The sequence below is a fragment of the Aulonocara stuartgranti genome (assembly GCF_965226115.1).
Source record: "Aulonocara stuartgranti genome assembly, chromosome: 18".
Taxonomy (NCBI): domain Eukaryota; kingdom Metazoa; phylum Chordata; class Actinopteri; order Cichliformes; family Cichlidae; genus Aulonocara; species Aulonocara stuartgranti.
The window spans coordinates 20,618,834-20,643,986 of record NC_138954.1 but is presented as its reverse complement, the minus strand read 5'-3'; the positions used below and the strand labels follow the sequence as shown (position 1 = coordinate 20,643,986).

The following is a 25,153-nucleotide window of genomic DNA, read 5'->3' as shown; positions in this document are numbered from 1 at the left end:
TTCTTGTCGCCATCGTTTCCAAAAGATGTCGGCTAGACATTGGACATGTCGCCACTGTTTCCTGTATAGGTCTTTCAAGTCAAACACCCCTTCGGGAGCAGACACAACGTTTGCTTTCTGAGTAAGAAGCATTGCTGGTGTCAAGACTGTCGGTGACTCTGGATCTGTACTCACCGGAACCAATGGCCGAGCATTCATAATTGCCATCACTTCTGCCATCAAGGTGACAAGGACTTCATGAGAAAGACGGGTAGGCCCAGACTGCAGCAGCATGGCATCTAAGATCCGACGAGCAACACCAATCATTCTTTCCCATGAGCCTCCCATATGGGATGAGTGTGGTGCATTAAAGGTCCATGAGCAGCCTTCATTACTAAGGTAATTTCGGACCTCTGAGTCATCTGTAAAGATCCTTAACTCTCTACAGGCACCGACGAAGTTGGTTCCACGGTCAGACCTGAGAACCTTAGAAGGTCCTCGTATGGCAAAAAACCTTCTTAAGGCGTTAATAAAGCTTGAGGTGGACATGGATTCAATCACCTCTATATGCACTGCTCGTGTTCCTAGGCACGTAAACAACACTGCCCATCGCTTGTTTTCTGCTGTGCCTCCTCTTGTTCGTCGTGACACTACACTCCATGGTCCAAAGACATCTAGACCAACTCTGGTGAACGGGGGTTCTATGCAAAGCCTATCCTCAGGCAAGTCAGACATCTTTTGCTCTTGAGGCTTTCCTCTGAGTTTGCGGCATATGACACATCCATAGATCAAGCTAGAAACCAGCTTTCTTACGCCAATTATCCACAAACCGGCTGAGCGAAGTGCCCCCTCAGTTAAGTGGCGACCTTGGTGGGCAACTTCCTGGTGATGATGTCTCACTAACAAAGTTGTCACATGGTGTCTCTTTGGGAGTATGACTGGGTGTTTTTCATCATATGGAAGGTCAGCTGAAGAGAGCCGTCCACCTACTCTAAGCACTCCATCCTGATCGATAAAGGGGTTCAACCTCCACAGAGGACTTGCTTCGGAAATTTGTTTCCCTCTCTCCAATTGTCTCACTTCTTCCGTGAATACAAACTGTTGAACACTCCAGATCACTCTAAATTTTGCCTGTGTTTGTGGATTTTGAGGGACTTGTTTTGAAAGCCTGGACCTGCATCTTGCCACGCTGATGAGCTTCGCCATTCCATTTATCAGAGTTTTCCATGAGGAGAACCGTTCAAATCTCTGTGGACTGAGAGGTCTATCAGTAGCCTTAGTTGTCAGGGTGCTGACTTCTGGGCGAATCTCTGCATCGTGCTGTGGTTCAACAAGGTCAAACTTACTTAATGTCACTGATGGGGATACCTGTTGTTGGGCCTGCTTTAGGAACTGAGGACCAATGAACCAGCTTGTTTTGTGCAGGAGACTTGCTGCAATCGGCCTTGTTGCGATGTCAGCTGGGTTGTTTTCTGTTGCAACATAATTCCACTGTGTGCATGTAGTGGACTTCCTAATTCTGGAGACTCTGTTGGACACATAGATGTAAAATCTTCGCGAAGCATTATAGATGTAGCCTAGCACAATCTTGCTGTCTGTGTAATACCTTACGGCATGCAGCTCAAGGTCCATCTCCTGACAAATGAGCTCTGCCACCTCTACAGCAAGAACTGCAGCACACAGCTCCAATCGGGGGATGGTATGTGCAGGCTTGGGTGCTAGCTTGGATTTACCCATGACAAACCCGATGAAGCACTGTCCTTGTTTATCAATAGCTCGTATGTAGGCAACTGCTGCAATAGCCATTGACGAGGCATCTGAGAAGACACAAAGCTCTTGGTGCTGCATGGAGGACAGAGAAGACGGAATATAAGGCCTGGGTATGTGCAGAAGCTCTACCTCTGACAGGGAGTCTTTCCATGCATTCCATTGTCTTTCTTTGGCAGGTGGAAGAGGATCATCCCATTCACATGGTCCTGTGGTAAGTTCTCTGATGAGGGCTTTGCCTTGGACAGTGATGGGAGCAATAAAACCTAACGGGTCATACAAGCTGTTGACTGTAGAGAGTATGCCTCGCTTAGTGAAGGGTCTTTCTTCCTTGGAAACTTGGAAGGTGAAAGAATCTGATTCAAGACTCCAGCTCAGTCCAAGGCTACGCTGAACAGGAAGAGGATCTGTCCCTAGGTCTAGGTTTTTCAGGTCCTTGGCCAGATCATCAGCTGGAAATGCATCCATTACCTTGCTACTGTTTGAGGCAATTTTGTGTAGCCGTAAATTGGACTCAGCTAACATCTTCTGTGTTCTTTGAAGAAGACTGATGGCTTCTGTTTCTGTAGGGAGTGAAGTCAGACCATCGTCGACATAAAAGTTTCTGGTAACAAACTCCCTTGCATCTTTGCCGTGCTCTGCCTCGCCTGCTTGAGCTGCTTTTCTCAGCCCATAGATCGCCACAGCTGGTGAGGGGCTATTGCCAAACACATGCACTGTCATGCGGAACACTGTCACCTCTTTTGTGAGGTCATTTTCTCGGTACCAGAGAAAACGTAGGTAGTTCCGGTGATCTTCCCTTACAGTAAAGCAGTAGAACATCTGTTCCACATCCGCAGTTATTGCTATAAGCTCTTTTCGAAACCGCAGTAGCACTCCAACCAAAGTGTTGTTCAAGTCTGGACCACTTAAAAGGACATCATTCAATGACACCCCCTCGTGTTTGGCGCTCGAGTCAAAAACTACCCGTATTTGTCCAGGCTTTTGTGGATGGTATACTCCAAACAATGGAAGATACCAGCACTCTTCCTCAGGCTTCAAAGCAGGTGCTAACTCTGCTTGCTGACTGTCAAACATCTTCTGCATGAACTTAACAAAGTGATCTCTCATGTCTGCCTTCCTGTCGAGACTCCGCTTGAGAGTATGCAGTCGTTTGAGAGCTTGCTGGCAGTTGTTTGGCAGTCGCTGCCTATGTGTTACAAAGGGCAGAGGCGCGACCCAACTATTAGAGTTGTCTTGGTACATCTCACTTTGCATGATCTTGAGGAAACGTTCATCTTCCAGTGAAGGTCCGGGTCTCTCATCGTCTTCGCTCTTGATGAACACTGTATCACCGAGGTTGTCTGTTTTGACCCCGTGATAAGTATCCAAGTGGCTTTGAATAGTGCATCTCTGCTGGACTGTTAACAGCTTTTCCTTTGCATTCATACTGTTGAAGCACGGGCTGAGATATGATGGTCTCCCATTGAGCAGCACGTTAGTTTTATAGGTTCTCACAGCAGAGCTCGGCTTATGCGTGCGCCCCAAACAGACATCTCCTATGACTACCCAGCCAAGGTCGAGCCGTTGAGCAAATGGAGCATCTGCTGGTCCATTGTGTTGTTCTCTCACTTTATGCAAATTCAACACATCCCTTCCTAGGAGCAGAAGGATTTGTGCGTCTGAATTGATGGGAGGGATTTTGTGTGCAATGTCTTTCAAGTGAGGAAAATGTTGTGCAACTTCAGGAGAGGGTATCTCAGACCGGTCCTCTGGAATCATATCACATTCCAGCAATGGAGGTAGAGGTACCTTGGTGTTGCCATCAATCGACTCTATGATGAAGTGTTTGGCTCGCTTTCCACTCATTTCCATTATGCCTGAGCACGTCTTGAGTGTGTATGTCTCTGTGTTCCCGTCCACCTCGAAGATGTCAAAAAACATGGATCGTGCAAGAGAGCGATTGCTCTGATCATCTAAGACTGCATATAGTTTGATTGCTTTCTCTCTCTTGCCAGAAGGATAAACCAGAGCTAGACAGATTTTGGCACAAGACTTGGGGCTATGCCAATCTCCACAGACTTCAGTGCACATGGCTTTAGCTGAGGTTGACACTGGCATGGCTTGAGGCTCCCCGCCATGCTTTCCTGTCTCTAGTGGCAGTCTGAAGTCGTGAGGGGGTGGGCCTGGATGCAAAGCCGAGATGTGCTTGTCGCTTTCACATTCCTTACAAGTAATTTTGGCTGTGCAGTTCTTTGCTAGATGCTTGGTGGATCCACAACATCTGAAGCATATGTTCTTCTCCTTTAGGTAAGCTTTTCTTTCTTCAAGAGACTTACTGCGAAAACTGCGACATTTCCTAAGAGGGTGTGGTTTCCTATGGAGAGGACACTGCTTGTCTGGGTCATCCCACTTATCCAATTCACTTACCCCCAGTTCACATGACACATCTGTCTTTCTTACTGATATCTGTGTTCTGTTGTACCTTATAGGTCGTTCAGCTTTCCCTACTCCTGTTGAGAGAAAAAAGAAGCTGGGATCATTCCTGATTCTCGCTTGTTCTCGTACAAACTGGGAAAAGACAGAGAAAGGTGGGAAGGCAACGTTGTGGTTTGTTTTGAACTTGGATGCACATGAAATCCACTTCTCTTGCAATGTGTGTGGTAGTTTCTCTACAATAGGATTGACACCACGTGCTGTGTCGAGGAAAGCGAGCCCAGGTGAGTGCCCTTCTGCTTTGGCGAGTTCCAGTTCAAGTAAGAGGTCACCAAGTTCCCTCAGCCTGCTGTTGTCTTTGGCAGATATTTTTGCAAAGTCTTCCATTTTCTTAAAGAGGGCATGTTCAATCACCTCTGGAGCTCCATATGACTCCTCCAAGCGCTGCCAAACCATTTCAAGGCTTGCAGCAACATTATAAATTTGCGCAGCGCTGACTCTCCTTGCTTGCTCAGACGACTGTGGTCCTAACCATTTTATAAGGAGGTCAAGTTCCTCTCTAGGTGACAAAGACAAGTCCTTGATTACATTTAAGAAGGAGGATTTCCATGTCCGGTAGTTTTGGGGTTCGTCGTCAAATTTCTGTATAGTAGTTGACACAAGCTCTCGTCTCATTAAATATTTTGCCACATCTGTTATAGCAGATGAGTTATTGTGGGTAGGTGGTATTGGCGTGAGTGGTTCAAACTGATGTGCTGGACTTGTGTATGTCCCATGATCGTGGTGATCGCTGGGTGGATGTTGCGGTCTAAGCTCCTGATGTGTGAGGTCCTCCTCTTTCCACAAAGGTGCTTTGGGTAGAGCCACAGATGAGCTTGGATATCCTTTTTTAAGGTATGGTGATGACTGTGTGTCATCTTCAGCAGGAGTATTTTCTTGAATATTTTGCACATATGACTGTCTGTCAATGTAATCTTGAACTCTTTGCTTACAGTCTGCATGGATGATTGGGAGTTGCCCGCTTTTCTGGGAATTTTGTTCCTCCAGCTGAACCGCTGCCTCTAAGACCTGTGCTTCAGCTGATGCAGCAGCAGCCATTTTCTTCACCTGGAGAATATGCAGCTGTGCTTGGATTTGGGCTTGTTGTTTCATAGCTTCCGCTTCTTGTTCCGCATAAGCCAACTGCGCTTGTGCAGCCTCTGCTTTGGCACGTGCCCTGAGCGCTGCAACGCTTGCTGTTGACCTGTTGGAAAGTTTTGAGCTGGAACAGTATGATCTTGTCTCCAGAGATCCAAGTGTCTCTACCTGCTGGGCTTGGTTAGCTGATGGCTCAGACATTGTGAATACAGTAGCCGCCTTGAATGGTGAAATCTGCTGAATTGTATGCCTTTTTACTGTTCTGTCCTCACTAGATGTGGGCGTGATTTAGCTTATCCAGTTTGACAGACAGTGAACAGAATGAGAAGAAGAGAATGCTTTGAACTGAGATTCTTCTTTACTTCGATCTGCATCTCCAGTTTACAGGCCATGTTACTGAGGCTTCTTATACATGGTATCCTTTATCCATTTTCATTACTCTCCTTTCTCTTTTCTTTTTGTAAAACTAAATAAACACAAAACAGATAATTACCTTCTCATTCACTGAACATACATAATGTACTAATTGAAACTTAGTTTTCATGACAACCAGCAAAAAACATAAATCTTAAGGTTGCCTAAATTAAACATAAACATCACCTTCCGTTAACTAGCATTATTGATCATAGCAAGTTAGCAAACACATGCTAATATACAGTCGCTAGCACACAAGTAGCTTTACAAATGAGTAATGACCACACAGCTGAAATAGTAACTCAGTATATGCACATTACACATGCATCACAAATCAGATAGTTAAAGTTATAGTATGTAATGAAAACTTACAGGCATGCGTGGGCAAAAGTTTCACCTCCACTGAGCACTTGTAGCAAACTAGCTGGGCATAACAACTTCCCAAGTACCAACTGTGGCCACAAGAGGGTGCCAAATCATACAAACAAAAGCATATTCCCACATTAAAGTTATACCAACACAACCTCGTATACAACGTCTACGCATGCGATTGATGAGGTTCTCTTATACCATATCTCATGTTCCTGGTAGAGACATTGCAACAGCAGATGTACTGTCCAGAGCTCCTGTATGTGACACAACTGAGGGTTTGCCGGAGGAAGAAATCAACTTGTATGTGGAGTCCGTCATAGCAAGCCTGCCAGCCACAGAGCCACGACTCAGAGAAATCCAGACACATCAGGACAATGACAGCATTCTAAGCCAGCTGAAGAAGTTCTGTGTGGAAGGATGGCCAGATAAGTACTCCATCGGAAGGGTTTTCCAGCCTTATCTGCCATTTTCAGGTGACCTCACAGTCCACAATGGTTTGCTTCTTTATGGGAGCAGAATAGTGATTCCCACATCGCTCAGAGCAGACATTCTGTCTAAACTACATGAGGGACACCTAGGAATAACGAAATGCAGAGAGAGAGCTAAACAATCTGTTTGGTGGCCAGGCCTGAGCAGTGAGCTGATAAAAGTGATTGGGACCTGTGACACTTGCTGCCGTGAGCGGACTAACCACAAAGAAACCATGCTACCTACCGAGTTCCCACAAAGACCGTGGGCCATGGTGGGAACTGATCTGTTCCAGATAGAGAATAAACAGTACCTGGTCATTGTGGATTACTTTTCCAGATTCTTCGAAGTTGCCAAACTGACATCTACAACATCAGAGGCAGTGATCGAGCACTGTAAATCAATCTTTGCACGTCATGGCATACCAGAGCGGGTTCGCTCTGATAATGGACCTCAGTTTTCGTCTGATTCCTTCAAAAGATTTGCACAAGAATGGGGTTTTAGCCATGAGACATCCAGTCCCCACTTCCCTCAGAGCAATGGGGAGGCCGAGAGGGCAGTCAGGACCATCAAAAGTCTTCTTAAAAAGTCTGGCGATCCCTATCTCGCCCTTATGGCATACCGGGCCACTCCATTGGCAAATGGCTACAGCCCAACGGAGCTTCTCATGGGTAGACGGATAAGGACAACTATTCCTGTCATCCCATCACAGCTACATCCAAGAGGTACGGACACAGACAAGCTCAAAGCTATAGAACAATCGTACAGACAAAAGCAAAGACAAAACTACAACCGCAGACACAGAGCACATGATATGCTACAGCTCAATCCTGGAGACAAAGTGTGGGTCTCAGACATGGATACTAGAGGGACAGTCGTGTCCATGGCAGGCTCACCGAGGTCCTACATCATCGAGACAGCAAAGGGCACGCTGAGAAGAAACCGTTACCATCTTACATGGACACCTGGGGCACCAGAGATTTCTGGCGATCCACCAGAGGCTTCACCTGAGAACTCTGTTCCAGCTGCACAGATTGTGTCGGTTCCAGACACTATCTCACAGGGGGCCAGCCAGCAGACTCCTGAAGCTGGGAGCCAAATCCAACCCAGGTCTAGGAGGCCTCCAGCATACCTAAAAGACTATGTTTGCTCATAGGGCTTGGAACTGAGTGAGCACTGGGGCAGAATAATCCACACACTCAGGCTGAGGGCTGGGTAGTCTACCCCATCCCTCATAGAGACAATGAGAAATAAAGCAAATGGTTGCACTGTTTAAACATGTTGTTTGTAGCTGCACTGAATAGTTCAGAAATGTGCACTTATGCTTAGTGTTCAGAGTTGTATACTTTGAGAGTTTATTTTTGGACATTCTGAGTAGTCTGGTTTGAAACCAAGCGAGTTCAGTAAACAAGCTGTTACCAGATAAAGCACAAGGACATAGTAATAGTATACTTTAAAGCGTGCGGGTCTAATCTGTTTTCTTGGTTATATTCCAGCATCACATCCTATTTAGTAGGGGGGATGTAGTATCAGGTAAATGTTAAGTGGTAGGAACGTTTCTGCTGGGTTGTTGTTGTAGGGGGGGGATGGAAAATAATAAAGGACACTCATGGAGTAATGGCGCGTCTCGTGTGTCTGTGAGTTATGCCTCCAGTCAAATAACATCCATAACCTCAAATAACGGAACACCCTGGTGTGTATAAATAGTGCTGTTTTCCTTTCAGTCCATGGTTCAGTCTCTGTTTATCTCAACGGGGTATTTCCTGATTGTTGCGGAGTCTTGTTGTAGCTTTGCTTTTGTTGGACTTTAAAATCAACCAAAAATAAAGGCTCACCCTTTGTTTTTCAGGCTCTCTCAAAATCTGTATTTCAGTCCTCTACTTCCACTTCATGACACTACGGCTGCATTTTTGGAATTTTGGAATTACAAGTATCTATTTGGTGACATCCCTAAATGGTAGATGATGGCATAGCCATAACTAAGCTGCTGTTAAATTCAAACTGTATTAATATTATTATATTGTAGCCACACCTGCTACTTGATTGAAGCACCTTTGTGTTTTTTTTAACTAACAAATCTTTTATAACTTTATGTTTTTTTTAAACAAAATGAAAGAACTAAAATATATGTTTCACTCAGCACGTGTGAATCACAAAATTGAATGTATCTCAAAGTACGACTGTGCAATGTAGCCCTCTTCACTAAACATGAATACTATTATACCAGCTGAAGTGGATCTATGAAACGTAGCTCTCAGCGCTATGAGCATCTGTTAAGATGGCAGGTGCTGTTTAAGAGCAGTAATCACAGGTATTATCCAATGTTTCACTGATCTACATACTTCTGCACATGCATTACTACTGTGCTGAGCAATTACTGGACCTGTTGACCAACAGAAAAGAACTATATTTTTTTTATTGTAAACTAATATAAAATATTTGTATTAATTATCTATATTCAAGGAAATTAACTATATGCTTATTAGAGAGAGCTGACCACTATCTGCCTAGATCTGTTGTCTTGCATCAGTCTAGCTAAGGCCATTTAAAGATTTCTACACAAGAACAACAAAGTTTACCTGCTGTACTTACCCAGAGGAATGACATCAGAAGGTCTTTTAATAATGAAACAATATAGTAGCGTTTCCACTTCCATTTTGAGGGTTAGATGTGATAAAATCACAGTGACATGTCTCTTTACACATCAAAGAGACAAAGAGAGGAAAACCTTGTAGCTTTTGCCATGGCATGCTGTGTGCACAGCTATCGCTGGAAACATGGAGGGATGTCAGAGGATCAGACGTGCAGCCAAGGTTATGAGTTATGAAGTTGATATTAGAGAGATGGGGAGCATTAAGTGGGAATAGTATGACCTTCATCAATTTGTTTCTCCCATCATCAATGCCTTTCTTCTGCAAGCCATGCAGCAAAGGAAACCCTTTGTGTTAACTCTCTAATTAGGAAGACCTTGACTTGCGGATCTCATCCATTGTTCCTCCTCATTTTGGTGGGAAAATATTTCATTGATTTTTTTTCTTTTCTTTTTTTTGCAGCAGTCGAAGGCGGGAGGAGCCAAGAAGGGCTCTGTGTGGGATTAGACTCCGCGGGGGTCTTCTGTGATGGGTGTGGAGCTGGCGAGGCTCTGCATATGTGTACGTGTGGGAGAGGTGCTCTGTCCCACCTCATAACCGTTACCCCTCCCCGCCCGCTGAAAAAACACTTTACCGCTGTGATCCCATCGTAGCATCCTTCTTCCTTCAGCTCCTGATGCTCAATCTATACCTGCTGTACAATTTCTGATTATCTTTCTGTCTATTATTATGATCAATCCAGCTCATTTGCAAGCATCTGGATTCTGCCAGGCTTTTGTTTATGTTTCCGCAAGTAAAAGTCTGATGAAAGATGTCCACATTTTTATAATCAAACAAAATCAAGTAGGTGTTCAGTACTGTAAGATACAAAGCAGCGGAGTGACACTAAACCTGTGTATGTGGGGTTTAATTATTCATTCATTTTCCCAAACCTTTACAGTAGAAAGAAACCATTGCAAGCCTGCTGCTCTCGGCGGAGTATACAGCAATCACCTGTTTCTGTCTCTTTTTTCCCCTCCCTCACTTCCTCCTGTCAGTCTAGCTTGTCTCTAAATTATGCCTTACCCCTGCAGGTGCCAACGTCTCTCTGAAATGATTATTTCTACCACACAGAAGATTGCTTTTGGTAATTATATGTATCATAATTAAATTTGATGAACTCCTCTGAGACATAAAATCTCATTTGACCCAGGTGCTGCATTTCTCTGCCTATACACAAAAGGAGAAATGTCTTCTACTATTAAGAGAGATATACTCGGAGTCTTGCATCTGACATCTTGATTAAGCAAAGGGGTATTTTCACATTTACCAAATTCGCTAGGTTCCGTCAATAACTTAATTACTGAACAAGAGAAATGCAAATTGCCCTTTGTTACAATGGAATGAATTGAGAAGGATTAACTATGTTGTTGTGTAATGGCCAAACTCTTTTCTTTTGAAGGAAGAAAAAGAAGCTGAAAGTCAATACCCATTCAGCCACAAATGGCTGCCTGCATCAGAGGCCTTGATGTGCTTTGCCACTCTTCGCAGGCAGGCAGAGCATTCTACTCATTTACAGTTTTTTCATACCTATGAATCGCCTGCTTTTTTCCCCCTGAGAAACTGGGTGGTAGACACATTGGCTATGAAATTCACATGAAGAGGAAGTGCTATAAATGATTTGAGAGCCTCTCGACTTCTGCTCTTCATGCCCCAGGAGACTCTGCCTCACCTCTTGTCTGTCGTTCCTTTAAATGCATGTCGTTCTTTTAGGAATAGCTTTTTGTTGTAGAGATGTGTGGATCAGACTCTACTACTTTTAGCAGTGCTTTTTAACATCTTCCAGGATTTATGCTCTTTTTCTTACCCTTTTTTCTTTTTTTTTCCTCTTGTTTTTAAATACAGATGAAGAACAAATCAATGAAAACTGAACTGCTGATCCATACTGTAAGTGAGCTTGGCTTAACTGACACCAAAACACTATTGTTCGGATCCCTTCACCAGATATCCGGAGACTTTCATTGTCAGTGTTATCCATGCTTTTGACATGTATACTTATACTCTATGAAGATTTTCAGTCATTCACACAATGTTTATCCCAAAAAATGTTCAGTGGCAGCTAGACTTGCTTTGCAAGTTCTTTAGGACTCAAATTATTTAAAGCTAGCAACTTACAGAACTGAACAACATTCTGGGGGTTTTGTATAAATGCTTAACATTTACACTGAATTACACTGAAAAGTTAATTAGGTATACATTTACTGCACTAATGCTTATGTTCTGCAAGACATTCAACTCCTGATAAAGGCACTCATATGGCCTTTACACCTTTGTATTAACAAAATTGGCCAGAAAATACTTACATATTTCTCTTTATTTTTCAGGTCAGATGGTAAACACAGCTGTTCTTCTCCTGCCATCTATTTTCAAAGAAAATGCCTCTCATCTCTTCGTCATAAATAAGGTAAATTTATATATTTTTTGGTATGGTGAGAGGGGGGGGGGTCTTGAACAAATCCAGTATTTTACAGGAGTTTTATACTTTCTTTGGGACAGCTGTTGTTTATACTTATTTAAACTATACTCCTCATTTCAAGAATTTAATTTCTGTTTCAGGATCCACACAGCCCGATACCTACAATCGTACTCAGCAGCAGTGACGGCAAGCCCTTGAGTGATTCAACTGAGGTCAATGTCCAGATGGATGGACAAAAAAGGATTCTGGACAGTGGGGAAATGGACATTTCATTGGCGATGGGTATTGTCTTCTCCCTGTACCATGTCTACAATGTTGCCTATCCAAGTGAACTAAAAAAGACATTTTGCTTTTTGGAGGCATTTGTTCTCAACTTGGGAACTCTGACTACACCTGTACCAGTAGCTGTGCAAAGAGTGGCAAATGCATTAAATATCTCATAGATTGCCAGCATAGTGCAGGTGAGAGACTGAAATTATCCCAGTGTGGACTAACAAAGGACCATGAGTCTCACATTAAACTTAACTTACATAACTTAAGGCTGCAGTTCATTGATAATTTAAATAAAAAGATTGTTCTTGAAATAGTTTTACTGAAAATGCAAACATGCTGATGAAAATGTGTTGTTTAATTGTCTGTTATGAAAGTATTGCTATTTCTAATGTAAAAATTGTTGTTTTATCTATAGTATAATATTTATATGTATTTATAGTAAAGATATTTAATTATTACTGTTTAAATGACTTATATGCTATTATTAGTAGTGGTGTTGTGCTTAGCATTAAAATGTCTTTTTCTGTAATACAAAGTGCCAATAAACCATTAATATATGTCTATGTGCTTGTATTTATTTTACCCTACTCAAATTCAATTTATGATACATTTTATTTTGAAAGATTTAAAATGGTTCTTTAAAGAACCACTCAAAAAAGGTTCTTTAAAATTGTTCTTTTAAAGAACCATTTGAAGGATCTTTTTAAAAATGGTTCTTTGAAGAACCATTTCTTTCAGTGGTTCATTGAAGAACCTTTAAAGGTGCCCCAAAGAACCATTTCTTGATGGTTCTTTGGGGCACCTTTGAAGGTTCTTCAATGAACTACTGAAAGAAATGGTTCTTCAAAGAACTTTTGTTTGAAAGGTTCTTTGTGGCACCAAAAAAGGTTCTTCTATGGCATCAGTCTAAAGAACCACTTTTAATTCCAGTTGGCACCTTTATTTTTCTGAGTGTAGCTGCAGCCTTTCTTTCTAATTTTATTGTGATTCAGGTAATTACCATCATTCTGCATATAAACATGACAGCTCGAAAAGTTTGAAATGAATTCTGATAAAACTTTGTAGGGGTGTTGTGTGGGGGTCATTCAATAAAATTTGGCTTACATCCACCAAGGTCTTCAAGGCCAACTTAATGATTTATTGAACAAAAAATGACAAAAAGCCTCATAACTTAAAAACTATGATTACTATAGGTTTGGTGCTTATTTACAAGATTCATTTCATTTAAATTTCATATATCATATCGCGCTTCACCTCTGACCTCTTCTCTAAGGTTAATAGATTGATCTGAAGGTCAAAAATATGATGATGCTAACTATGTTTTTTACTGCCATTGTTTGTATTGGTAACTTAAGGGCATAAAGGGAATGATACATGGGGATTCTATATATCACATTATTTTATAATTGTTTTGTACATTACCCTAACGGGTTATACTATTTTAAAATACACAGGTTTTGGGGGATTTCTTAGGGGTACTTCCTTTCTTAAGGGAAACATCTTGCACTTGTTTTACTTCATTACAAACGTCTTAGAGTGTGTTTAAAAAGAAAAAAGATAATGAAATTAACATATACAAAATTCAATACGATCACTGCCCAGAATGAGCTGCCTTGGTGGAGATTTGTATTCTCAAAGTGCTTCTTGTTTATCAATCATTTCTGCCTACTCTGCACATACATCGATAAACGTGTTTACTGAGGGATTTCATAGTAAGAAAATAATTAAAATAATATGTTTATTTTTTTACACCAAAGGAGGAACTATTATATAAAAGAGTCCTCTTGTGGATCTTTGTTTTTTTTTGTTACTTCTCAGCCATCCATAATTTGTATGTTTTTGGTAAACCAATACGCATCAGAAAACAACACGAGCCTCCACAAAGCATTTTGTGCTCTGGACTTTTCCGAGGCCACTAAGATTACTGCAAATATGGAAAGAGCTTACTGAGGTCCTGCAGGCAGCATGTGCTGAGATTAGAGTTTAGGCTATGAACAATCCCACTAGGCGAGCAAGCAGTCACTTGAGATTAAAAAAAATGTTTTAACTCAAGTCATGTTACTTTTGTTGGGTTTTCCTAAATAAATGTTATTTTAAAAATGCATAGACACACGCAGGTAAGTATCTGTAAATAAAAATACGACTTGAAGGATTTGTGAAATGCTTACTTTCAGTTCTAGCATTCCCCCACTGCAAGTCTTTGTCCCACAGTTCACTATGTTCCTGCATCGTCCTTCACTCAGTATTCACATCGAGATTCTACTCTTCACACTTGGATCTGCACCGCTGGATGGATTGCTTTTTCTCCAACTCTCTCCCTTTCTATCTGCAGGAGTTCCCTGCTGCGCACCATCCTTTCTTGCAGGTGATTGCTCAAGGAATATTGATTAAGGCAAAGATTTGCTGCTAAGAAGCCACTTTTCAAACTTCCTGTGACTTTAATGTGAAAAAAAGTGATGTGACTCCCTCATCAGTGATAAACACCCTGTTATGGATGAAGTGTACTTTAAAGAGAAGACTGTCTGTACGAATCTCTGTCTTCATCTATTTGGCTTTTTGTCAGCCTCAGTATGTCTATCTCATCCCATTTGTCTTACACACATACACTCACAAGGCAGCTTTCACACCTAATATAACGTAGAGCTTCTTGTCAGGACAGCAATATCTTCCTCTGTCTTTCTAATTGCTCTGATTAAAGTGACAAAGAGGCTCATTTTAGCTAAAGGCATATAGGGAAGGATACTATTAAGAATGTCACCATATCAGTGGTCATTACATCTGTTTAACTATTAGGGGAACAATAACAGGCAATTAAACCATTTACATGACCTTGAACTCTTATGAACTGCTGTAATTATATCTCCTGAGTGGTTGTATTTGTTGTACATTTTATTCAACAGACAGCAACCAAATTTCAGTTTCAACAAACCTCGGTTAGTCAAAGCCGTCTTCTCCAAAAGATATGAAAACATACTGCTCACTGAGCTGGGAAGCATGCTAACTTCACTGCAATATGGTCAGAGGAAACGGGATTTTGGCAAGTTGTTAACAAGACAATATGTTCATTTTGATTAAACGTCTAATTCTTAGGTGAAAAACGAAAGTGAATGCCTGTTTTGTGTTAATGATAATCCTTTCCTGCACATAAAGAGTGGAACAACATAGTTGAAGCCAGGGATGCAGTTCTTAGCCAGACTGTGATATCTGGTCTGGTTTTGGTCATCCAAACTGGAAGACAGAGAGAGAGAGAGAAAAGACATACTATACTCAAAAAGAAAATTGACTTTTCCTTTAGGGGAGCAGTTGATAGGTAAACACAAAGAGCGACTTAGCAATCCTAGAAAATTGTTATGTTTTTTCTTACTTCACACTGCATGGAGCAAGTCCATCTGCGCTACATAGTGATGGTTGGTGTGATAAGATGTAAAAAAACAACTTCAGACTTCCAGCCAGCTCGGACATGCTGCTGTTTCACCTGCTGGTGCTTGAGCATCAATTTTAAAGTCAGGTTTGTGTTTGTGAGTGTATGTCTGTTTTGTTTTTGTTTTGTTTTTCTGTAATTCTAATGTGGTAACTACACTATACTAGACAGATTTATCTAAATTAAAAAGTGTTGCCAGCTAAAAATGGGTTTGGATTTCTCCTTGCAATGCTAAAATCTCATTCTATTCTGAAGAATGAAAAACAAGCTAAAGGTCTGTATTGTCTGATATAGTAACTGGCGCCTTCGTTTAGTTTAACTGCAGGAAGAATCTGACCTATATTGGAAGCAGGCTTCCATTAGAGGCAGCTTTTTGTTTTAGGTTTTGATTTTGGATTAAGTGATAACACCAGTGTGACAAAGCTTCTGTCTGATATGCTTCCGTTTGTTTGTATTGAGGCTTTGACTATTTAACATAATAGTAAATCACTAAACAGACAGATAAATGTCTCAAAAAAAAACAAAAAAACAAATTAGGCTGGTTGTCTTCCTTTCACTCACAGCACTCTTTATATACTCATGTACACAAACATAGGTATAGTTATCAAACCAGGTCTCTCTCCACCTGTGTCAACACTATGCTAATCTAATGTGAAGTTACATAAAACGCAACACAAACTGTGCATGTAGCAAAATGACAAACATAGAATAACTCATTCCCAAACTGTGCTACACATGAGAAACTTCACACCCTCTTTGGGATGCTACACATTCACTGCTCATCAATTTCACATTTAAAGCCAAAAGCATTTCATTTCCTAACAGAGTTTTATGGTAAAACATTGGCAGAAATATGAATGTGCAAAAAAAAAAAAAAAAAAAAAAAAAGTCAGTCGTTTTTGGGCAGTTCAAAAAGACTTAGGAAAAGAAAAGAATGGATTTTAAGGCAATGCACATCATAATGACATTCATTGAAACAAATTATGGACATGGCTTAGCTTAATGATACAATTAATGTCACGGTCCTGGGTCGGGTCGACCCAGTATTTTGAGTTTCTTATGTTTTGGTTTATTTTGCATTATGGATTAGTTATTCTCTGGTGATACTGTTTTGATTACAATTATATTCTGATTCTTTAGTTATCTGTTGATGATGATTATTTCTGGTTTAGGTTTTGTTATCTCGCCCTTATGTTTGGTTTAGGTTGCCTGTGCTTAGTCTTCTCTGCCCGTATGTCCCTCTGTTTGTCCATGACGTCATTATGCCTGTTTACGAGTCTGTCTCTGTCTGGCGTGTGCTTCCTGTTTTATTTTGTAGGTCTGTGCCCTTTGTCAGTGCGTTCAGCTTTGTGCTCTCCCTGTCTCGTCAGTGTAATCAACGTCAGCCGTGTCTCCCAGCTGTTTCCTCTTTGCTCCGTTCACCTCTTGTATTTAGTGTCTGTGTCTTCCCCTACTCGGTGTCGCATCGTTAACGTCTGTTTACCCTCACTTCCTCCGTGTGCTCCGTTTGCCAGCCAGCCTTCCTGCCTACTCATTCCGTTCTTCCAGTTTAGTTAGTGTTTTTCTGTTCTGCTTCTTACCAGCAATAAAGCTGTGTGTTTTGAATTACTTCCGCCTCAGTGAGTCCTGCATTTTGGGTCCTCTCTTCCTGCCTGCCCACACTCAGACATGACAATTAATGTTATATTGGATAAAACACAGTACGCTCCTAAATTCAGTAGCTTGTAGAAACCACCTTCAACAGCAATAACTTTTTTGTTGATGAATTGAGGAGGAACTTTAACCCACTCTTCTTCAAAACCTTCTTTCAGTTCATTAAGGTTTGTGGGTTTTTGTTTATGCACAGGTTTCTTAAGGTCCTGCCACAGCATTTCAATCAGATTGAGGTCTGAACTGGATCATTGCAGCCCTTTGACTCTTCTTTTCATCATTTTGTTGTAGATTTGTTGCTGTGTTACCCAGTTTCAGCCGAGCTGTGTATACTCTATATAGGTTATACGCAAACAGAGTTTATGTCTGACTTAATGACTGTAAGTGCCCAGGTCCTGTGGCTGCAAATCATCACCCCTCCACTACTGTGCTTGACAGTTGGTATGAGGTCATTGTGCTACTATGCTGTGTTTGGTTTTCACCAAATGTGGTGCTGTGCATTATGGCCAACCATGTCCACTTTGGAGAAAGCATTATTTCTGAGGTTTTGTGGGTTGGTAAGATGCAATTTTGCAAACCTAAGTTGTGCTGACATGTTCTTTTTTTAGAGAGAAGATGTTTTCTCCTGGTGACCCTTCTAAACAAGACATACTTCAGTTGTTGTCTAATTATACTATTATGGACTTTGTCATGTAACCTGCTGCCTTAGCCCTGTGGAGTTTGAGATGTAGCTCTCTGAGTTTTTGCACTTCCTTTGAGCTTTGCACCGACTTTGGGGTGCATTTGCTGACTTGGCTCCACTCTTGGGAAGACTGGCAACTGCCTTGAATGTTTCCCATTTGTGAATAATCTTTGGAAATGGTCTTATAATCCTTCCCAAATTGATGGACAGCAAAAGTTCCTTATTTACAATCACTGCTGATGTTTTCCTCATTGCCAGTGCATTAAAACACACTTAAATCCTCCAGACCTGGAAACTGCCAAGACTTCTGATTCTATAGAGGTCCTCCCACTTAATGATGCTCAGTTAATCAAGTGCTCTTTATTAGCAGCATCTGGCTGCTCTTTAGCTTCATAATTGGAAGCAGTAAGGGTATACTTTGTTTTTCTGCATTATGGAACAGTTTTTGGCAAATAAATAATTAGATGCTAGTGTATCACGTGTTGTTGGACAGAAATAATCTTAACATCTGCTAAAGACCGGATGATTTTTAATGTCCTGATACATATTGAAGGAGGTTTTTCTTTTTCATTTTTATCATTACACAAAATTGTAATTTTTGGATTATTTAAAGGCCATTTGACATCCAAATGAAATGAAGACAAAGTGAGGTTTTTGATCCATTTTCAGTTTATTTCTTTATACCTGATTCCCTGGAGAAGAAAAAAAATTGCATATAAACACATCAGCAATGACGCTGCCTGAAATTTGCATAAATGTGTCAGTGCATTAAAGGCATCATGGATTCTGATCTTCATTTTCCCAGGAGACTAAGGCTCATGCCTTATCTCTTCTTTGCATGAATAGCCTCCTCAAGTTTTGCCTCTTATATCTACATGAAGTCTATATTTTCTAGGTGTTTGTAGTAGAGAGACTCTTGTGTGGCTCAGAAACTTGATTTTGAAGCTCATGAAAGTTTATTTACCTCATTTTAATCATAGCTTTTCCACATATACTCTTACTACTATTATCATTGTTTGTTCTATACACACATCTCCAAGCAAACATCAACCAATATGCGAGGGCATTTTCTTTTAATCTCCTACAATCACAAAATACCAAAAGAGAGCGTATTTTCTGAAAGTACTGCATTTCTTTCACACGCTGGAGTTTCAGAGACTGAAAATTCATGCATAATTTCTTGAAGACAGAAGTTATGACAGAGAGAATTATTACACTGACATATTTATTTTCTTTTACGGCTCATTAGATGTTGTATATGTCATTCACTGTCAGCATCAAGTAATATTTGATAAATCCAATTTAAAAAAATAGAAAATCCAGAATGCAATCATTTGAAAATCTCACAAACCCATACTTTATTCACAAATGAAAACATAGAAACATCAATTTAAAGAAATTTTTTTTTTGGCATTTTGCTTTTTGCAGATAGTAAAGGTGGAGACAGACAGGAAAGTGCATAGAGAGACAGAGGAAGACCTGCAGCAAAGGAACATCCAAGGCTGCTGCTTTCTGGCCATGTGGCGTATGGCCCACACACCCACTGAGCTAAACTGGCGCCCCAACATCAAATGTTTAAACCGAGTAAGAAAATGTACAGGACCATCTTTACCACTGTGTAATATCCTATTCTTTTAACTACAGGCATTAAATGTCTGGGGACAGAGGAGACCAGCTGGGAGTGGAATGTTTTCCCATTCTTTCCTGTTCTAGGAATCTTAGCAGCTCAACAGTCCTGGCTCTACTTTATTACATCTTTTCATTTTATGGTCCATCAAATGTTTTTAGTTGGTGAAAGGTCTGGACTGCAGTTTAGCATCCTCATGCTATCAGAGATGTGGGCTTTTGAACTGAGCACTGATAATTCTAAGTCCCTCTCCTCTTTCTTCCTTTTAGCTCAGTTTAAATGAGCTTTGGCTCAGATAAGGCGGCAGTGTTTCTGGATATAGCGTTAACCTGCATTTTTGGATGGCACTGTGAAGTGTGTTTACAGACTGTGATTTCTGGTAGTGTTCCTGGGAAAAGTGCAGTGATTTCTATCCCAGAATCAGGCCTGTTTATCGGCCTGAGGGCCTGAAGATCATGGGCACCCGATACAGACTTTTTCATTTGTCGCTTGTGCACAGTGATTACTCGAGATTCCCAGAAACATTTGATGATATTATGCACTGTGTATTCACAATTTTACATTGAAGAACATGCAGACTGATGAACTGCTCATCTTTGCTTCTGAGAAACTGCCTCTCCAAGATGCTCTTTTTATCCCCACTCATGTTACTGACTTGCTACTAGCTAAGCAAAACTTCCCTCTAGCTTTTTTTTTTTTTTTTTTTACCACCGGTACATTTTCTCTGTTTAAACATTTAATACATTTTTTCAAGTTTTACACGGCTTTTTTCCAACTTTTTTTGGACTTAGGTTTGTAAATACGTCCACATTTTTAATTATCCAATTCCTTACAAAACAACTTCAGCCACCTATTCTGTTTCATCCTTTCATACACTTCAATAAAAATAAATAAAAAGTGACGACTGAAACACTTTATTTAATATAACAAATTTGAGAAGTGAGAAAACTGACTGTTTCATCTTGTTGGCTTCCTCTCTTTTTTTTGGCACAGCCCCTGCACAGCAGTCTCTCTGCTAATATGAATCTGGATGTTATCAATCAATTAGAGTCAATAAACAGTTATGGAGCAATGCTGTGAGTTGGATACATCCCTATATCTTTTGACTCACCTCATTAACCATATCATTACTGTGTAGCATGCTTTCCGGCGTGTGAAGTGCCCTAGAAGTGTCTCTGTGGCAACTAGGAATTATGAGAGTAGTGAAACTGCTGGTGGGGTTTTTATTCATGTGGCTGAGAAACAAATACTATATAAGATTTCAGATGGGAGGATAATTTCCACTAGTTTGTCATAATAATGTCACTTTTTTATTTTTATTTTTTTTGGAGAGACATTTTTTGTGTTTGCATGTAATGTGAGTGACTGCTCGTTTATTAGTGGCTGATGGCTTTTAACATGTGCTGCCAGCCAGACTGTGGTGACAAAAGCTGTTTATTTCCTTAGCCATTATGAAGCCAAGCATTAGACGCCACACCACACTCAAGCACAGTGCTGACAAGGATAGGGATACTGGATAATAACCTTCCTCTCTCCTTTCTTGACTCACTATTAATGAAAGCAGAATTATCGTCCAGTGAGTCACAGACTCTGATGTGATTGACTTGTTTTCCAAGGCGTTTATTGAGTGCATTTTAGTACAATAGTTCTCAGAAAGTTACAGCTTACAAACTCTTGACACATACTTGTCACAATTTACAAGTGGCTGCTATACACAAACTAAAAAAAAGAAAGAAAAAGGAAACCAATGTACCTGTGCACACAATGTCTGTACACACAAATGTGCCTGATATGCATACATCCATTCTCTCTTGAACACACAAACAAATAAACTGTGACATGTGCACACTCACAGTCAGCTCCCCCCATCCACTGCTCATCACACAGAGAGAGGTTGTGACTGGCATACTCAAAGCTTTTGGCTTCACCTGTTCTCACTGGCCCGCTGCGATTCTTCTTGGTGTTCACTGTGCGCATCCATGAGAATATAATTGTGAAGTGCCGGGTGTATGCCGTTTTTATAAGTGTGTAAATCTTTGAGTTCCCAGTCTGAAACAGAGGAGAAAAAGGAGAACGGAGAAGTTTAACGAGTTTCGTTTTGCAAGGAGTCACGCCAAATCATTTTCGGCCTCACGCCGTTCTGATCCATAAATGACAGGCATGATTTTTGCTGCTAAAAGCATCGTTGGTCACTTTTCAGACAGTTGCAGCACATGGAACGTTTAACAAGCAAGTTCTTGTGTTTTCTATCAGTGTGTGATGAATGGCTCCCATATGAAACAGCTTTCAGAGGAAGATGGCGAACCGCCTCTCCATTCATCACACTGGAGTGTCATTACAGTCAGATATTTAGAAAGACAAACAGAGCAAATGGAGAAAAAAAAAAAAAGAATTACACTTTTGTATAATGAATACGTTCTATCATCTCATTCACAGGCTCTTGGGTTGAAAAGCAAATACATGAGACTGAGCTGAATAGAGGACTAATGCATTCAAATTGATTCACTGGCTTCAGTGAAAGGGATTTATGCCAATCTTGAGGAGCTTGTGATTATATTTAGGAATACTTGGTAAATCAATGACTCGGAGAATTGAATAGAAAAAGCAATTGATTTTGCCCGTGAGCCAAACCAATTGCTTGATTACAGTATTTTCCATTACCAAACTAAAGCAAATTAACATTTATATAATGAAAGAGATGTTGCCACATAAACCACACTGTGAGATAAAAGAGTTTGATTCACTTCAATGAACTAACTTTCTTACTTTCATCAAAACCATCCTTTGTTCATGCCATGTCTGCCATGCAACCCCGCCCTCCTATTAACTGAATCATCCTCCTCTTTCTATCGCATATGCACACACTCTGTCGGGTTTCAGCCCACTTTCTTCTCATTAAGCATCAGCCTGGAAACCAGACGTGAGAATAAACTAGCTGAGGGTTCCTCAGTGTTTGTGTGTGTGCGTGCATGTGTTTGTGAGTGTATTTGTTTTTTATGCTCCCATCAATCTCCCTCCCCGTGGCTGATCAGATGCCCGTCAGACAGGGGGCCTTAGCAGGTGTTTTCACCCCTGCCTGGGCCCACTAGAGCATGGAGCCAACCATTTCTCAGGCCAGCTCTGGCCCAACTCAGCTCCAGACACAGCCCAGGACAGCTTGGTTACACCCAGGATAAACGAGCTGGAGATCTGCCAGCCAGCGGGAGTAGTCGGGGAGAGAGGGCAGGACAGACAGAGGAGGAGGAGGAGGATGACTTGAGAGGGCTAAGTACACTTAATAATCTGCTAATGGGCCTGCCATCAATTTCTAATTTTGGATGCAAGGTGGTTAGGACCGTCGTCACTCATGTCTGTTCAAATAGAGCCAAAAGGGATTTCAGCAGGGTCACAGCTACTGCAAAGAATTGATACCAAAATAGTCCATAATTGCGAGCTACAGGGCTGTTCTACCAAGCCTGTACTGAAAGATTGTTGACTCTCATTTTTAATGATCACCATTTTTAAAGGTTTTATTTGAACAACAATATTGCAATTCGTTTCCAAAAGCCTAGCCCTGAAGCAAATGACCAGCAAAAGGAAAAATAAGACTAACAGCAAAATCACAAGCATCATCATTGCCATGCTAAGAAAGAGAATCATCCTTGTGCACAACTCGGAACAATCCCTTAAATATATCCCAAAATAATGACTTTTGGGAATAATGTAGAGACCTTACAAGATTAGTACATTTCTAAGTGACAATTCATGCAGCCAAGAGTTAGAGAAATATTCCCACAAGTACCGTGGCAATTTCCTTTAACTTGCCTAGCCATTTGGCAACTGCATATAGCATGAGTGCACAGATGAACTCAGCAGCTTAGCTACAGCAGTCGATTGGAGGCTGTGCTACGCTGTGAGCAGTGTGCCCATGTGGGCTGTTTAAGTCTGTGCGTTCCTCGAAATGGCATCGGGTGTCTGTTGGCAAACTTCAGCCCAGATGTTCATTTTTCACCGTGTAGAGAAATGATGCTGATTCGCAGTGATTTCCAGTGCCCGCTCTCCTATGCGTTTCAAACTCGCAGAAAATCTCACCACGGCCTAGACATTTGCAGCGCCCACGAGAAACATTAACTAGATTTTCCCGAAATAAAATGTGCCACATATAGAGCAACTCGACTCCAAGTTGTGTTCTTCCTGCGCGATCAGCTGGCACTCACCGTGAATTTGGGCCAGTTCCGGGGCAGGAAACGGAGGATCATTCCCCCTGTGGATGGTGCTGACCGCTCCCGAGACAAACAACAGGTCAAGAAAGAAGATGAAACATAAAACATATCTGTACAACTAAGTGCTCACCAGCAAGAGACAGCATGTGTACACCCACATTTAACATTACCCCCAGTTAATGGATAGTTTGTCAGTTATTTTAACTCCTACAGCAATTTTCATACAATTCTACAATACCAATTCTTCAGCCATTCTTTTTACATTTTCTCCAGTCAGCCCAAATTGTCCTTAAATCCCTGGAGCAACGAGACATACAATCCAGTGCCCATTGTTCAGTTATCCAAAGGAAACTGGAATCTAAACATTGCATGTGTCTCAGTCAGAATTCAGTCAACATGTCTTTGCCAAAATGCAAGCATAGAGTTCTGTACATACATATGCATTTATATCACCTTCAATATGAAGGTTTATTATGAAAGATATAATCATATTTAGCAAGAGATAAACATATTTATATTCTCTGAAAGTGGGTGGCTTGGGTTAAGAAGTCCTTTAGCAAGGCCCTCCACCCAAGACTCCACAGGTAGTGTTAAAGATAAAATACAAGTGGACTGCATCTTGCTATAATGATAAAACAGACAAACAAACACATGGTAAAGGATAAAAATATAACTAAGCTCTGATCTTTTTTTGTTTTTGTTTTTTTGTTACCTGTCCATTTACAATACACTTTTTAAAACATTTTTTAAACAAGTACAACATGATGTGAAAGTTGAAAATGGTGCTCTGCTGTACATCCCTGTATGCTTCTCCCTCTAATTATTTCCACTGGTAGGTGTTTTGTTTTGTTTTTCTTCTTTTTTTCTTCTTCTTCTGGAACTTATTTCCCGCCAGGTCAAGGCATCTTCATTGCACAGACTGAAGACAGGATGGGTAAAATCACACGTCACATGTTTCTAAATGCCTCACGTTTCAGTTTAAAGTTTTAACACCTTCTAGTCCACATGAAGCAGAAGTACAGTATCACTCACTTTACCACAGTTTGAAACTCTGAGAAGTTCTTTGTGTTGATGTCTGATTGTTGGTTATTTTGGTTCAAAATGGCATGAATGGTAGTTCATAACCACAACAACGGACATTGATTTCCCTTTTGTGATGAATGGATAAACAGTATCAAGTCTGGACCCTGAACTCCTGTCGTGGATTGCATGAAGTGTGACAGCTGTTAACCATGTGGTAGTGTAGACCCTGGTCTCCTGTTGTCATGATAGTGGATTAGATTAAGACAATAGTTTCGACTCTGGCGCGTTCCGATGGATCGGGGGTCATTCGAGGGCTGCTATTTTTGTTGGTCCTTCGAATGCTGCCTGTTCCATGGCACAGCGCCTCCGGTAGTCATGCCATCGGTGTAGATGACTGGCTCATCTGCACCCTCATGGACTGGATATTAGTAAGGATTTTCTTCTGGTGGCCTGCCAGGGTCACTCCTATTCTCAGCAAGTCTCTACAGAGAAAGAAACATGGAGACAGAAAGTGAAAAGCAGGGTATTTTTGTTTCTTTCCTTTTTTTTGTTGTAGAAAAACACAGGATCTCCAATAATTTGGAGTTAGAATAGATGATCTGAATATGAAGTGCAAACACCTGCAAGAAATCCCCCATCACAACTCAACGAGCTCACACGGACTTAACGTCGCTACA

General features: G+C 41.0%; 3 protein-coding genes across 4 annotated transcripts in view; 1 reads left to right on the top strand and 2 right to left on the bottom strand.

The window, feature by feature from the left end:
* The window catches only part of LOC309693852 (uncharacterized protein), a 548,750-nt gene that overhangs the window by 51,981 nt on the left and 471,616 nt on the right, over positions 1–25,153 (top strand). The window lies entirely within an intron of this gene.
* Positions 1,263–6,219, bottom strand: LOC309694749 (uncharacterized protein; the record flags this gene model as incomplete). Its single annotated transcript, XM_082514957.1, has 3 exons — positions 6,085–6,219; positions 1,586–5,764; positions 1,263–1,299 (listed from the first exon to the last, which is right to left on the bottom strand). The coding sequence occupies exons 2-3, from the start codon at positions 5,497–5,499 to the stop codon at positions 1,263–1,265; spliced, it is 3,951 nt and encodes a 1,316-aa protein (XP_082371083.1). The 5' UTR covers positions 5,500–5,764; positions 6,085–6,219.
* ephb1 (EPH receptor B1) overlaps positions 20,851–25,153 on the bottom strand; it is a 187,732-nt gene continuing 183,429 nt past the window's right edge. For both annotated transcript variants that reach the window (XM_082513439.1, XM_082513440.1), the window contains exons 16-17: positions 23,448–24,958; positions 20,851–21,300 (exon numbers count right to left, since the gene is read on the bottom strand). In XM_082513439.1, the coding sequence (XP_082369565.1) occupies positions 24,850–24,958 (109 nt within the window). In that variant the 3' untranslated portion in view covers positions 20,851–21,300; positions 23,448–24,849. The remainder of the gene's footprint in view (positions 21,301–23,447; positions 24,959–25,153) is intronic.